This window comes from Gymnoscopelus braueri, assembly GCF_963280865.1.
Source record: "Gymnoscopelus braueri genome assembly, chromosome: 6".
NCBI classification, from domain to species: Eukaryota; Metazoa; Chordata; class Actinopteri; order Myctophiformes; family Myctophidae; genus Gymnoscopelus; species Gymnoscopelus braueri.
The window spans coordinates 33,604,185-33,621,737 of record NC_137607.1 but is presented as its reverse complement, the minus strand read 5'-3'; the positions used below and the strand labels follow the sequence as shown (position 1 = coordinate 33,621,737).

General features: G+C 42.6%; 1 protein-coding gene across 7 annotated transcripts in view; it reads right to left on the bottom strand.

The window, feature by feature from the left end:
* The window catches only part of lpp (LIM domain containing preferred translocation partner in lipoma), a 185,554-nt gene that overhangs the window by 36,663 nt on the left and 131,338 nt on the right, over nt 1–17,553 (bottom strand). For all 7 annotated transcript variants that reach the window (XM_080431290.1, XM_080431296.1, XM_080431291.1 and 4 more), the window contains one exon: nt 9,437–9,542. In XM_080431290.1, the coding sequence (XP_080287416.1) occupies nt 9,437–9,542 (106 nt within the window). The remainder of the gene's footprint in view (nt 1–9,436; nt 9,543–17,553) is intronic.

Here is a 17,553-nt window from a genome sequence, read left to right as displayed (position 1 = left end):
ACAATTGTAGCTTGTATCCAAAACTGAATTAAGAGCCACAAAATCAATGTTGGGACTTATACAAAAGTTTTCTGGTTGAATGAAAATATCTGATGTAGTAACTGCACAACGAGGGAAGCAAATAACTTAACATCACTGTAATGCAGATTTAACTCTGACAAATAGGCCTTACTCTGCATCACAAGCATCTTACTAAAACCTTTTTGAGTATTATTTCCCCCCCCCCCTAAACTAAAACAAAAATGTCAACCTTAGTATATTGTGACAAGTTTTGAAAAGGGACCAAATAAAAAGGTAACAATTTGGGACCAATTGTTTGCACCTATAATAACAGACCTAAACAATAGGTCATAATTTTTTTTCCCAGTGGAAATAAATAAGTCTATGTGAATTCATTACGGAGCACAACTGCCAGTTACTGAATTGCTAGAAGCCACAATTCATGCACTCTTTCAGCGCTTCAGCCCTCTAGGTTAATCTTCATTGTTGCCTGAGATTGCCTTCCATGCAGTCTGGCAATGCTCTGGCCTTCAGCCGCCTTGGGATGACAAGGGAAATAGCTGTCATCGCTCCGTTTCAATCCCTGAATGCCTGTCTGCCTCACCCCTTCCTTCCCTTCCCTTAATCTCATTCCCAGTGTCAGCAAATGGTGCTTCTGCAGAACTGCTCCAGCAATGGTGGTAGGATGGAGGAGAGGCAAGCCTACGCCACTAAGCATTACCGCTCAGCCTGTCAGGGCCTGGGGCGGCGGAGCGAAGGGGCTGAGTGTAGGTTACATGTTTTAGAAACAGGTTGACAGAGGCGACATGGAGGGGTGCCAGGGATAGAGCTGAGTGGAGTACAGCATAAAGAGAGGGGAGAGGTTGTGCAGAATAATGCCTGTTTTTGACTCCAAGATGTGCAACCGCACATCGTGTTGCACACCACAAATAGCCAATCGACATGCTTGTCGATTGGCTATTTTCGATGCGCGACACCGGTGTGCAACTAAATCAGGCTTAAGAGGCCGTCGTTTGCGCCACATGTATATATGCGATCACGTACAATACACGCGCATTGTGCACGGACGCGTCCTGTTTCTGCGTGGGCACGGCAGTCGGATATGCAAACGCGTCTTGTCTGTTCCTTTTTGCGTGCGTGCATGCAGATCTCTATTCATTCCTGAGGTCAAGCCAAGCACTCAGTTGCAAATGAAATCTAGCAACGTGCGTGCCCCCGAGCCTCAGCTGGGCTCGCATGGCAGCTGATCTTGCAAGGCTCAGTGGAGCTGTCTCAACGAGGGAGGATTGCAAGTGCCAAGCCCGGCGGGGGGAGGAGAGGAGGGAGGGGTCACCTCACGTGAACCAGCGCCATATAAGCGGGCATGCTGTCGCCGGGGAGAGGAGCCCTTTGCTGGCACGCTAGCAATCAACAGAGAAGCTAGAAAGCAGCAGAGCACGGACAGTAGCAGTGCTGGGCCAACATCATTAGAGGAGGGGACTGGGAAAGAGGCCACACACAGCAATATACAAGAGGGTCAATTTTAGCTCTGGAAGTGCAAGAAATTACCCATGAGGGTCCATTTTTACACTCTGGATTGTTGCTGTGTACAATGTTGAGAAATGCTTCACGGTGTGGGAATGGAGCTTCACTGCCAAATATAGTAACCAATAATAATTCAGTTCTCGCAACACTATTATCCCTGACCCATGTGACCAATTACAAGCAAGTTGATGACACTGCGGAACAGAAACAGCATTTCGTAAAGCCACAACACGAGAAACACCGCCCTATGAAGTTATTAGAATTTAACACAGAAAACCTGCTGGGAGGAATTTTGGTGTCGCATTTTTGTCACATTTGCATCAACAGAGCTGGGAATTAATCCTTTCAAATCAGTTAACCACGAACGCATTTGAGGCTGGGAGAAGACATCATGGGAAATCATAGCTCACGCAATCAGGTTGGAAACATTTTCAACCTGACACATTCGACACGAACACCTATTGCATTTTCATATCGCCCAGAAGTGGTGGTTCATGAATGGCTTGGATGATAAGCAGCTATGACGTAGCCTCCTCTGTGAAAGCAAAGTCTTTATAATCCTGAGGATGTCATGTCACTAGACTACTTCAGATGAAGGCCCCTGAGCCCCTGGCTGGTTGCTGACCTCCTTCCAGTAGCATTATGCTCTCATAGTCGTAGTAAAGGCTGCCTGAGACAGTACATATACACACAGAGCACAAGACAGCACCATCCAGCTACGTTTAGCTACTGGGATCTGTGGGAAATCCTCAAGTACTTCATGAAACTTAGAGGGCCTAAGGGAAAGCTACGGCGCCATCCCACTCTCTGCCTGTGAAAATAATCAGAGCATTGAACTCTGGCCTTACAGTTGTGGTGTGAAAGCGCATGTGAGATCATAACAAACACAGCCAAATCCTGACGGGTCAGTTTTCGTCCGTCTTCCCTCTGACACGCTCATCCCACTTGTTATGACATGTAGTAGGCACATCTAAAAGCAAACTCCTGAGAGGTTGCTGAGGGCGAGTGAGTAATATGCAAATGCAGTCAACCAGAGTATCTAGGACAATGCACAATGCAGCTGTCTTAACCCATTAATACCTGGAACGCATCTGTGTCACTTTAGATGTCTTTGGCTATTCAAAAATAGCAGATATACAAGCTCATAGCGCGGCACCGAGTGCCGCGCTATGAACTTGTAGATCTGCTATTTTTGAAAAATCGTGAATTTTTTTTTTAATTTTTTTTTCCAAAAACTGTTAGGATTTAGATTTTTTTTAAAGAATCGCCTCAGGTCTTAAAGGGTTAAAACTGAAACCCTATTAATACATTAACTCGTGACGCTTGAAACCTTTATTATAAATACAAAGAATTAAGGAAAAAAAGGCGGCGTCTCCGCACATCGCACTCACCTAACTTTTTTGCCCGACCCAGTTATCTCGGCTGATCCGCTCTAACTGCTCCGGCCGGTGTCGCTGCTGCCATTTGTAAGCAGGATTCATACTTGGTTGCGCGTGGGTGTCACACACCGAAAATAGCCAATCTACAAGCTCACAGCACGTCGTACGCTGCGACACGCTGTGAGCTTGTAGATCGGCTATTTTCGGTGCGCGACACCCGTGTGCAGCCAAATACATAACTCAGGCTCAACTTTTCAAAGATCCTTCATGAACATTTTATGTGAGAAGTCTCATAAATAATGACGGTACCCTTCCAGCTGAAATTATGAGCAAAAAAAAAGAAGTAAAAAAATGGCAAAGCCTCCCTTTCATTCACCCGCTCTTATCATAAAAACAAAAGACGCAACAGTAGCTCAACACATGAGGAGAGGCTCTCCTGACAGCTTGGAGATCAGCAGCAGGAGTGAAATACAGACCTTGACTGAAACCCTTGACTAATTCCCAACGACAATCGCTCCATCATCAGGTGATAACTCTGTGACTCTCACTACAATGTACGAAAGTCTCTCTGGAAAATTGTTCTGTATAAATATTGATTAGATATTACATTTTCAGGTCTTTCATACAGATTCTATACAGTAGAACGCCTTAGCTCTAGGGTTATGCTACGGAACTATTCTCAACCCGGCCATTTTGGTATTGAAGAATGAGACAAGGCACACACTGGTTCTCTGATGCAGAGCGTCATACATGCATAAATATCATCATCACCAAATGTAAATAATGCAAAGCATCTTGCCCTTTCAATTATTCAGCTTAATGCCCTCAATTTTTGGTCGACAGATGAGGTGACGACAAAATATCCCGAGTTCCTCTGAAGCATAAGCGCCGTGGCATCTGCACTGGAAGCTGAGTAGCTGTGTCTTATTAGATTTCCACAAACACAGTACACCTACGCACAACCTAAGTGGATTAAATATGACGGATGATGACATTTGGAGAAAAGGCTCTTTCAGATTCCTCAAATCTAATCTGGAACTCTAAATCAGGACTAATCAGCTGCTTTTCAAAGCCGCTTCAATCAGACAGAGGAATTTCTGGCCGTTACAAAACCTTGTTTCTCTCAAGCAAAGCCTCCCTCTTGTAGTGTAGCATTTTCAGGGTTTTTCTCTTTTCACACTTTGAGAAGCTTTTCTATTTTCAAAAAGGGGCTCTTTGATTTCGTGTGCCTGTTTCACCATAGAAAGTTTCATCAAAGACGCGGTCTAGTACTGAATGTAGTTACTGGCGCCTCATAAAAATGGAACTGCTTTTAAAAGAGTAAAGTCGTGGAATAATTTCTAAGCGATAGGGCTGCGTTTGAGTCTGATGCAAAGTCTTCTCTTGACATCACAGCGCCAGAGAGTAATGTTAATTTAATTCAATTAACCCCCTCTGGACCAATGAGAACTTACAGTAGGCGTTTCAGATGAGTGGCTCATCAAAGACATGTAGAGACACCAATAAAACTTTTTTTTATAGGAAGACAAAGATCCAATCCTGTATAGCTTCACTTTGATTAATCTAGTTAATTACTAGCCTTAGGCTTTTGACCTCCTCATGCCACTCGTATAGCACCACTCCGAAAAAAAGAAAAGAAAAAAAATCCCACTAAAAAGGCTTGAAATGGCCTCAAATTCACTGATTCATTACAGAACTCTCACTGGACTGGATGCTCCTATAACAGCCCTGGCTGTATGATGTTTGACATTACTGGCTAATGCAATCTGTAACAATATTGTGTACATTCAGTGAACAAAGTGTGAGTAAATGAATACTTCCACTTCCCTAAATTATTATTTTCTCACTATGTCTTACTTAATTCAGCTGTTGCCTTGTTTAACCATGACCCCCCCCTCCCTCACACACACACACACACACACAGACACACACACACACACACACACAAACTTCCACAGTAGCTGCCAGCTGTGGGAGGCAGACGTTTATCCCTAATGCTAAAATCTTTATACTTGGTTGCGCATCATGTTGCGTGCCAAAAAAAGACAATCTACAAGCTCACAATGTGCCACATCGCGATACGTTGCAGCTTTTAGATAGGCTATTTTCGTAGCGTGACACCACCGTGCAACTAAGTACTGTATAATACAGCTTCACTCGATACTGTGGCTACCTCGGATCACATATACTGTAGCCCGTTTATCTGTGTCCTCCTCCCTGATTTACCGGTCCTGGGCCAGTGACTCTTATAGGTGGCGAATATAGGGCTAAACAAGTGCAATTATCCTATAGCAGGACACACAGGGGGCGTGCCGAGCCTCGTGTGGTAGGCTACACATAAAAAAGAAAAAGGAAAAAAATCTAATCAAAACAGGGCCAGTGAGGCTTTGAGGGCTCTCCCTCTGAAACATTATGACTGCATTATGTCTAATCCGTTTGACCTGCGCCTAATGCCAACCAATTAAGTTCTTTGCTTCAGCGCACTCCAATGTCGAGCCGAAAATCCCTTAATACTGGTTAAATACACGTCTGCGCAGCTATAATACACCTACACATGCTATCGTGGTCTGGTGGGGTTATACTGTATGTCCTAATGCAAAGCCTGTTTAAGATGTCCCACTGCAAGAGTGGGGTGTACGATGGGCACCGCCACAGGGTCTATTGCAGGGGCAAAGACAATTGGGGTGGATAGAAGGACGAGAGCATTAGACAGTAACATCTGGGGTATTCATTTAAAATGAACACTCCAGATGTTTCTGTGTTGAGGGATGCCATTCTTTGGGAATACAGGGCTACAGTGTTTAAACTTTAGGGTATGAACAAGACAGGGTTTAATAATGTTGTGTCTTCCCTGTCAGTATCGCTCAAATATGGAGGGACGACAGGATGGTGGATCTGAGTTTGTGAATTCACAAAATATTCACACAAAACAAGAAAATCACCAAAATAGTTGGGCAATGACTTCCTAGCACTACTGGAAGCATGTACAATAAATTTGGCGCTGATCAGACGGGCAGACACAATACAGTATATACAGTACACACCGCAAATACACGCTGACTAACGCTCTTTCAGATGGCTGACTCTGAAAAAAAACTAAAAAATAATTCTACTTAGTCAAATAGAAGATTTGCCTATAATTTATCCTTCCAGTTATCATTTTCTTATAATGAGATGCCAGATGATGGAAATAATTTTAAACAGGACATCCAAACGTCCAATGATGTGTCAGGGCACCTGCTTCGCAAAATATGGTCACCCCCCTCCTGTCGTTATAGGGGGGAATTAAAGTCTTTAATATCAATACATAAATTATGAAATATTTTATTAGTACTTTAGGAGGTTAAAATTGTGATACTTGTCTGTCAGAGGTCTTCATCCATCATTTTTATTCCAAAGTAATGGTCAAACTGTACCATACCCCTGGATTATGCTGATAGTCTTGGAATGGCACCCAAAACTATATCAGCGTAATTGAGATGAAAAGTTCTGCTGCTTAAAGTTTTGCCCCATCTGGTCGACAATGACTAACCATGAAAATCACCTCGGAAATAGATAAGATTACTAGACTTCCTGAAATGCCTTTTCGTTTTTGAGTGGTGCCAGCCACTCCTACACTTGACCGTGTGTGTGGGTCCGTCCGTCCGTCCGTCCGTCTGAGGACGGCCTCAACAGCTGCAGCTGATTGCAACACAAGGATGCAACCAGTTACACTAATTCAAAGGCACCACTCTTCACACTGGGTGTGATTTTTTTACTAAATTCTGATCCCACGGTTTTGTAACCCTTTTTCACCCGGTGCCAACAAAGTGATCCTGGGCGCTACACTCCCCCCACCAGCCTAGGGAGCCCAGGGCCGAGCTCATGCCTCCTTCAATGCATGAGAGCCAACTGACCTTCTTGTCACCTGACAGGGGGGAGTTTCCCCGGTAGGACGTAACGCGCGGAAGGAACACTTTATTCCAACCTGGCTGTCATGGGTGAGGCGTTATAGCGACCAGGATTACTACAAGTTTTTGTGAGGGTATTAACTACCCTAGGGGAGAACATGCAAACTCCACACAGAGTAGGCCCTTCGCCAACCCCACCTAGGGTATGGGCGCTGATGACACGGAGGAGAAGACACGCCCCCAGCGCCCACAGCGTCCCCGGCGGGAATCGAACCCGACAGCGACAGCGCTACCGACTGCGCCACTGTGCCCCGGGAAATGCTTATACAGTATGTGACTCATCATCCTGCCCACAGCAATGCATGAGAGGGTATTGTAATCAGATCTGTCTCTGTGTGTGGATTTACTGTACGACGCACATGTGTGTGTGAAGTAGTTTGATAATCCATACTTTTAATTGTGTCTTTCTGTGACCTACATTGTCCAGCCACAGCAAACCACCCCTCTACCGGATCTTGGTGTAAACACTCGTGAATGAGATCAAACTAATGAGATAGATGTATAGCTTTGTAATGTTCTGTACTGTAGATGCTGAGTGTGTGTGTGTGTGTGTGTGTGTGTGTGTGCGCGCACACACATGTGTGCGTGCGTGTGTGCGTGCATGTGTGTTGGCTTTATCTGTCTGAAATGTGGGGTAAAATATGATTGTCTATTGTCCAATGGAGCAGATGCATGAAGATAGTTCCTGGATTGATGTCATCTGATGGACCGGACTCCATTGCTACAGAATGCAACATACACACAGCCACACTCCTCTGCATAGTTCTCCCTGACCAAAAACGGATGTGTTTTTTTCTTTTCCTTTTTAAAGCTATGGGTATGAAATAAGAGTTTGGCAGTTAATTATTGTTAGATGGATGTGCTGCTGTAGCACTGTGATGACTTGACTGCCGGGAAAGAAAATTAGTTGAAATAGTCCATATTTAACCCATTAAGACCCGAGGCCAATTCTACAAATGCCTTCTAAATCAGTAGTTCTCACTCTTTCAAGATCTTTCAAAAATGCACATCTGCTATTTTTGAATAGCCAACGCAAAAATCTAAAATGACACAGATGCTTTCCCATTTTTAATGGGTTAAACACCCTAGCAGGAATTAATGAAATAATGTACCACCACATGAACCCTAGCGTCCCTATTCTGAGCATGTCATAGTAGCAGATCTGCAAAATCACAATGCGTCGCAAGACTGTTTATTTTAGTTAAAAAGATTTGGTGTAGACTAGAGGGAAAAAAAGGGTGGGAACAAGTATATATCCCCCAGGGAGACACTGGTCAACGAAGTATATAGGGTTTTAATGGGTTAAAAATAAAAGTTTGAACCATTGTTTGAGGTTTTTGAAAGATCATTTTAAATAATACACAATGTGTTTGTCTATATTTGTGTTCTTTGCAATCACTGGAACCGCCATTGGCTTTACGGAGGGATTTGAAACATAATTCTTGCTCAGTGTCTCTTGTCCTTCAAGAGCCTATAAAACTCAAGTGTGTATAGAGAGAGAAGTGAAGTCAATGTCACACCCGGTAAGTTGATCTAAAAGTCTACAACACAGTCTGGGTGATTTGCATGTTAATGAAGTAGAAGCTTTGAGGAACTGAATTGAATCTTTTTTTTTTTTACATTGTCTGCCTACACCAGGCCCTGGATCTAACATCAAAAGGAGTCTTATTCCAGTACAGTGCACTAAATGTGGCTTAAAAGACGTCTTTTTGGATACAAACCCTTATTTGCCCTTGCTCAAAAACAATAAAGTTTAGGTTTTTAACTTCCTCAGGACATAATAATTGGAACAGGTCACACGTAAGGATACACTGTAAAGTCCTGTGTTCATTTAACTACAGTATGAGAGCATAAAAATGTACCCCAAAAAATCATTTTAAATGCTGTGAATTCAAATAACATAAACAGTACCTATGTTATAAATTGGCAATCTCATAAACAATACATAAGTTATATACATTTTGTAAATCACTGTTTGAACAGCTAAATCCACCACACCACCACATTTCCCTATGGCTGTGATGTCATATCAGGAGTGGAAGAAAGCCAACCTGGCAAACTCACCCAGCTTTGCAAATATAGCCGGTTTTGAATACTATACATTACAAGGTATATTATCTATAGGCCAATACAGTCAATACAGCAAGTACAACTAGCAACTTCTTCCACTTGTTTCTTCAACTCCATTCTGCTACCTGTAGTCACCTTTTCAAAACTTCTCACATATGGAAGTAATTTCCATATAATTATATGATGAAAAAGAAGCAAGTGATATTGTTGTCTAGTAGATAACATAGCGTCACAATCATTTTACCCACTTTATCCATTTATACGTTGGCTATTAAAAAATTGCAGATCTACAAGATCACGAGCCTGTACATCTGCTATTTATGAAAATATCTGAAAAATATCGAAAATGTTTGGAACAGTTTTAATAATTTTGATGGGGGGTCCACGGCCAAATACATATCAACTTGGGGGTCCTTGACACGAAAAGCTTTGAGAACCACTGCTATAAGGTGTGGTAGTAGCATCAGGCAGGCATTGAGTGAGTGAGTGGGATGAACTGGGTACTTTTCCTACCAAAGTATTCTTCGGCTGGAGGGTTGTCCATGTCAAACAGCATCTTCTTGGTCAAGCGTTCCAGTTCCTCTTCTGGACGTGCACTGCTGTTACTGGGAGCTCCTCCCTGGGGACCACAAAGAGTGCATGTAGTTGTCATTCATAAAGAATGAATAAGGTGACTGTATTCATTCACTCTTTAGACACGCGCAGATCAATAGCTGTGTGCACCCACTGCACCACAAAATAAACAATTCACAATAAAACGTGTACAACTCATTGTTGTTGTTTTTTTACATACATTTTCAGAAAACCAGCTGGGCAGGGAGAGGAAAACTTGCTCTTTAACCACTTAAACTCTATACAGTATACTTTGTTTACCGGGGTTCCCCCGGGGTCTGGACTTGGCTCCCTCCTTTTCCCCTCGATACCGAATATTTTTGCCATAAATAACAGAAAAATCTAACTTATTTTTATTTATGCTGTAAACTGTTTTTAGTTTTATTATATATTTGTGTGTTTTATTTATGCTATAGTGCCTGTTCTCTGTTGTAATAATGTTTTGTTTGACCAAAACCAAGGAACACAAAGTAATTAAGTCGCTGACTTTGTGTTTATCCTTCATGTTTCTGTGAGAAGCATATACCATGTCGTTTTCAAATAAATCAAATTAAAAAAATCTATTTAAGCTCACTATGCCAGAACGCAGTGCGTTGTGAGCTTGTATATCTGCTATTGTCACATAATGTTCGCCTATTATGACCATATTATAGGGTTCATTTGGTTAAAAATATGTTTAAATGCAACCTACTGACTTTTGTTATTTAGGATGAAGAACATTCTCACATTCAAACAGGAACTTTGACACGTTAGGAGGATGACATAACTCTCCAAAGATGTCATTTCCCTGTGAGATTGCCCTCCGTTAATCACGCAGCCTGTCATTTGCATGCTGGGTGTCAGTTTGTGTCTGATGTCTTCTATCTGACATTGTCTGCCAATCATCATGGAGCACAGAGCTCCCCTCCTCCCCAACCTTCGCTCACGGCTCAAATCCCCTTCGCAGGTGTGTGTCCTTTGCAGACGCCCCGGAGGCCTGAACTTGACTCTTACCGCGCCGCACGGATGAGCTTTTTCTGTAACCGCTGACACTCACATGACCTTACCCAGATCTGGTGGCGGCTGAGCCCCTACAGCAGCATTTGATTTTCAATATTGTAATACAGACTGCAGAACTGAGCTAACCTTTGAGAGGCTCCTAATTGTGACGTCTGGGAGCCTTGCCGAATATTAGCGTCTGGTCTGGTTTTGTGTTAATCTATCGTCGGCTTTCCGCGTCGCACAAAGGAATCCGATTCGTCAATAGCAGATTGACTGCATTGTTGCGTGCGGTAGCACAAATAGTTATTATTTGAAGTGAAAAGGGGGTAATTACCAATGTTGCCAAACACGCACTCTCTCATTATTGATTGCTAGTTTTGAATGGATTTATCATCACATTTGTTCAGCTGTTATAATTGTGTGTGTGTGTGTGTGTGTGTGTGTGTGTGTGTGTGTGTGTGTGTGTGTGTGTGTCGTGCGTGGGAGAAGGAGAAAGGGGGAGGGGGGTTTCTTCGATCACAAGTAACACTGCTCCAGCAACATAAAGCAATCATCGTCCCCAGTATGCAACACTTGATATGTACACAAGATGTGACATGTATCTCAACACTGCATAAAAGCCGATAATGTATGCTTTAATTTAGCCCGAGCCCCTCCCACAACACGGAGCTAAAGGTCTACTCGGCCGATTGCTGAGTTGTGTTTACTATCCACAGTATATCAAGCAGCTCCTCAGAACTTTATGATGCATAGCTGTGGTGTACTTGGTCTGGCTCAGAGTGCAGCCTGCTGATAATGGAAGGCCAAACAGTAGGCCTCATTAAGTCTGAGGGATTGACACGGGCTATGTGCAAATCTCTCTGCCATGTTGGATCCTTCTCTAGAGAGCAGCTGGTCCCGGAATCCCTGGCACTGCCGTGGCCTCGGGATCACACTGCAAAGTCCTGAGTGTTCATTTAAATCCGAGAGTGTAAAAATGGATCTGTACGGGTCACTTTTTACAGCATGACGGTAAGAGGCGCACCTTCTAGAAATGTTTCTATCTCTGTCTGTGTTTCCGGGGCTAATCTCGCAAACTACTTGACCGATCAGCTCCAAATTTCTTGTGTTCACTCCCAGTAGACCAAGGAAGCAACCCCCTGCATTTATTTCCGCATTATGTTTTATATTTTTTGAAATATTACTATCTTTAATTCTATAATGGAAATGAATGGGGCTCCGATTGGGTTGAAATCTTGCCCAAATTTGGAGTCAATATGTCAAAGAAATGTCACAGGCTGGCCACATCAAGTCCCAGATCCACATGAAGCCACGCTGTTCCCATCCGATTTCCTATTAATGCACAATCGTCAACTAAGAGGTGTGAGTTTAAAGAGACACTCCAAACTGTCACTTTGTTGTCAGAGGTTTGGTGGATTTTGGGGGGTTTTCTTCTATCACCTTTAAAGAAGCACACCCGTCTTCTGGGTTGAGACAGTGAAGACCACTTAGCACTGTTAATCTCAGCTCCACATCAACAGCACACTGGAGAGTGAATGAAACCGTCGCTATTACCAGAAACAGGCTTTTGACTTTAAGCTTCATTTATACCTTATCCACTTTCTGACACCCCGCAGCAACGCGCTGCCAGAGACTTTAAAGCACCTTGTTAGAGAGTCTTTTGTGACAGCACAGAATAATTTCTCACATGAATAAGAGGGAGAAATTGCTTCCCTGTATGCTTTGTAATTGCTCCGCAGTTTTTTGTTCTGGTTTTCACAGGCAACAATGGAGCTATCCAGCTATACTTTCCGGAGCCCTGTGATTTTTCTGTTACATCCAGCTCGATTCAGTAAATTGTTCTCCCCACACCTCGGGGACACTGAGTGGTTCTTTTTTTTTTAATTGAAGTTAGTGCTACATTCTGTGGTGACTGGGTTAACAGCTGTATACCGATTTCCCAGTGCCTGCCTGGTACGCGGAGGCTTATACAGTAGTTTAAGGTCACCACATGCTTTTCAATGGCAAACTGCATCTCAGTTGTATAATGCACTCAAAGGACGCGGTGGACCCTTAACGGTTATACCACACCGACTTGAAATGACGCACGACAGCGGAATGATCAACAGCGACCAGCCTACCCACAATCAAAACAAACGGGAGTGGCATCTAAGAGTGATTCCCACCAAAATGTTTATCTGATCTGTCGCAACCAGACCAGACACAGAATCTGGTAGCGGATCGCTGCCCGACTGCCACATCTGTGAATAAAGCCGCACAACACCACCCACTGTGGAATGGCACCTGGTTAGGCGAGAGGTGGGCGGGCGGATTGGACGTACAGGATGGGGATAGGGATGGGGGGGATGTACGCGCTTCTTACCTGACGCCAAATCACAAGGACGCCAAGGACAGCAAATCTTTTATCGTAGGTGAAACTGAATATAATGGTCGCCTGGCATTGCCAGACTGATCATGTGGGTTCACTCACAAGTTTGTGGGGAACTTGTGAGCGAACCCACGTGATCAGTCTGGCAATGCCAGGCTAATATAATAATGGTAGAGTAGCAACTGTGACAATAAAGTCATTACTACGGAGCAGGGGGGAACTGGACTAAAAAGCTGGACCTGCAGCTTTCAAAAAAACTTGTTCCGTTCGTTTTATTGATGAAAGGCTTTTCAGCGCACTCCAATGATTCAACACATTTTTAACTCCAATTCATTAAATCCGTTCAATCATTTTATATTCACACTTTTATATTTATTGGAAGATTTTCTCAGACTGAGGTTTGGATAATGATAGCACAGTACTGCACTATAACTGAAAAGGACTCTGAGGACTTAAAATTCTTGTTTTGACTTAGATCCAAAAATACTGGCTGACGTCCAGAAAACCTGCCCAAGAAATGTCTCATATTTCAAAACTACTTGCCATGCACACATACTTTTCAGGAATGCTGAGCTGTATATGAAAACAGCCTATTTTTGAGTTTCTCCACACACTTCAAAAATCAACACATACTGTAACTGTGTTTGGCAACTGTATGAAAGCTACTGCACAACTCCAAAATAAAACTGATCTTAAATCAGCAGAGAAGATGCACATACTTTACTGCAGAGGACAAACATACATGGAATAGAGAGGGACGTACGGTATGAATAGAGGAATAGAGAGGGACGTACAGTATGAAAGAGAACTGCTCAACAGAAAAAAATCCATCCATGTCTCTAATGCCCGATTTACACTTTATTGCGCATTATGTCGTGCACCAAAAAAAAAGACGATCTAAATACTCCCAATGTGTCGCACTGCGACACGTTGGGAGCTTGTAGATCTGTTTATTTGTGTGTGCAACTAAGTATAAATCAGGCTTACAGCTCCTGTCACTTATCAGCCGTGCATTATATCGGTTTCACTTCCTGTACTGTATATGCCAGATCACACCTTAAACCATAAGCGATTGTATTTTTCATGTTTTCTCTACAGTGGCTTAACATTTCCTGCATGATCAGCACAGGCCGAAACAAAGACATAATCACTCTACAGGCATATTTATCCACAGATTAAGTGATGATGGACTTCATAATACAAATGCTCTTTAGTGTCAGTGGAGCTGCAGGCTTTTAGAGAGGGGGCTTTGCTCAACACACACAGTCTGACATCCCAGCTTTTTTTTCCTTTGTCTGCACAAATCACAATGGTATTATGTGAAAGGGACGCTATGGCGGAGCATTTGCTGGGGCGGAAATGGCTTATTAGAATATTAATAACAATAATAATGACAATGGCAGCAAATGGACTATATCCATTTGTGTGGGTTCGCGTGGGATTGCAGTTTGATTGGATTGGGCCAGCTAAAAAAAGCATTTGTTGTCGCGCCGCTAAACTGCCGATTATGGCAGCTTAGGCGACTCAGTTTTACCAAAACAATGAGTGGATTGCAGGATCAGTCACACAATCCTTTTGAGTGTGTGTGTGTGTGTGTGTGTGTGTGTGGAGCAGGGTGGAGTGTTTCCGTGTGTCTACAGTCTAACATATGGGCTAATGTTAAATATCCTTTTGAAATGTGTGCCTGTCCATCACTTTGGATTTATTTCACTCCATGCAGCACACGCTACTACTGTACGTTGCTATGCAAGTCTGGCAAACAGGAAGGACCTTTACAGTACATACAGTACTGTAGCTACTCTATGTAGTAGAGTTTCAAATAAAATCATCACTATGCACACAATTTAGAATGATCTCCCTTTGTTAACAAATCTTAAAGGAGCAGTGTAAGGACAGGTTGTGCACCAACGCAACAACATAATTTGGGGGGGAAATAGTTTTCTCAGCATGTGTCAGCTCAGGTTGATCCGTTTCTATAGTGGTGTGTTTCAAACACACTGTTCATGACTTATTTGCCTTCCATCCGGAGGGAAAAAACTCCCACACACAACCACCTCACTCCAAACGTTCATATCAGTCCTCTGAATTCAGTGAATTGGGTCACACTGGTCTTCCACAACACCAGTTTCCCAGTGATTGGATGAATGTGCATTGTGCAATCGCCCAATCCTCACATCTTTTAGACTAGTTGCTTGCAAAATTGAAAAAATGAAAAGTTGGAGGGAGTGAGTGAATCATGTTGTCTTTCTGCCCTGAATCCCCACTTTACTGTGGGTTTAAGTGTCAGAACTAAAGAGTACAAACATCGGCAATGGGAGGTTTGAGGAAAGTGCTGGTTGTTTTACAGTATGTTGGGCACGTCATTACAGGCGACAATTTTGAAAATAGCTCACGATCTACAACCTCACGTTGCGATGTGACACGCTGTGAACTTGAATATTACAATCCTGAAATGTAGGCTAATGGTAAACAATGACACTAAATTCCTACTATTCAAGGTACGTGATATTTTTTAGTTAAAACAAAAAGAAATTTGTTAATAAGTTAAAGCTCCTAATCTGATATAAGTATTGCTATATAGGGTGTTTGTTCAGTAACAGGGGTCTCTCCAGCTCTTTAGTAAACAGAAAATCACGAGAGTATCCATTTATCAGCTTAAATGTTAGTGCCCCGGTTCCAATTTTGCCTCCTTTGACATCACTTCCATTTTCACTTGCTTATCCTGTGATTTGATACTGTAAAACTGGTATTCCGACATCAAAATATATTTTCTGTTTACAAAAGCTGGAGGGAAAAGAAGAACCCTGTTACTGAACAAACACTCTACAGCAATAATGATTGTTAACAGATTATATTTTAACACTTATTTTAACAACTAAATATAATGTTCTGCACCTCTAATGAATAAACTCATTTAACTGATTTGCGTAATCCAGCAGATTAATTTACTGATTACAATTTCAAACAGGTAACCAGCAATATGTACAGCAGTAATATGTTACGTTTTGAACCTTAGGATCCCAACCTTTCAAAAACTAAGCTCAAAAACCACCTTCTGAGGCATTCAGACCAAGTATACATTTCCCCCAAACAAAATAGGTCATGCCGTTTCAGCTCCAATTAAACACAGAGAGAAAATAACACTCGACTGTACAGTAACTGTACAGAGAGCACGGGAGGATAATTAAAAATTAAGCAATTCCATAATTGACATTTTCCGCAGCCACCCAAATCTTCGGGCACAAATTGAATTCGCATAAAGGGATGAATTCCGGAGACTGTAGAGAGAAAAGTATACACAGCAAAATCCTTAGTGGTATTAATTTGTAACTCTGATAGTGTTCAAATGTAACCAAATGGACCCGTAAGGGTTCATTTGGTTATATTTATACACTCCAAAAGTTAAATAAATACAGAACATTTTACTGTGCTGTGCAGTGTCACAGAAGTGTCCAGTGTCCCTTCGATGTTTGTAAGATTGCGCACGTGTAAAAACTAGGTTATGTGTTCAGAACTGACACATCCGCCTGTGAACAGATACGTGAAATATCTGGGAGTGCAGAGAGCGGTGCCACAAGCAATCTTGGAAGAAAAAAGAAAGAAGGCAAACTACAAATGACTGCACAAATTGTCAGTACAGAGATAAAAACTTATTTGGCTTCTCTTTATATGTCATCACAATTATATCAATGTAGCGTAGCGAAACGCTCTATTACGGAGGATGCAGGTTTCCCTGGTTTGGATGAGAGATGAATTTTTGTCGGCCCTGCTGTTTCCTCACGCGGCAGGATAGATCTACATTTAAACCCATGCGGTGAACATAATGAAGATTCACACAGGTCTAGGTCTCCAAAATCACCATACTGGCACCAGGCGCTTCCCTTTTGTAGTACACACTGTTGACCATCTCCTGTATAATTTGACCCGCAAAGCAAACCATGATATATCCTTTTCCTCCCCATATAAACGTCCAAATCCAAACAATGGCTCATTTGAATGACACCCTTAAGGTTTTTGCTTGACCAAACACCACCACATGGAACCTGTTGTTCCCCACAAAACAACTCTAATCCGTTGCAGGGATCCTTCCTTGATGGGAAAAAAAGAACAACAACAAATATGATCTTTCGAAAGTGCACACGTTTCATGAAGTCTGAGCCAGCAGGGGTGGGCTGGGCCGGCCCCCGAGCTGTTGCGTGGACAGGAGATGTTATACAGAGAGAGGCCACACAGAGTGGAACCTGGGTAGAGCAGCACTCCACAGTCTGGGAAAGCCAGACAGTTATGTGCAGGACAAGGTGTGAGGGGCCGAGACTGACAGGCAACCATGTCCCAAAATAACCAGCAGGGGCCACTATTATGCAGGTATTTTTTGCTGCCTGGTTTTTGTGTCTACCTCAACACAGTCAGGTGGCATCAGTGATGTGTGTTTTAATTTGCCAAACTAAATTCTTTTATAGCTTTCCCCTTTCTTTACTGTTCTGATTTGCCTTTCCTGCATTAGATTTTCTTTCAAAATAAAAAACATGCCCTTAAATGGATGGTAAAAAAGTGTAAAACCTCAAAAGAAGTGTGTGTGCGATTCTGAGGAATTACAATGGCTGTGATTCCACAGATTTATCAGGAATTTGGGGCAGTGAGAAGGGTGATGCATCTAACTATCCCAACG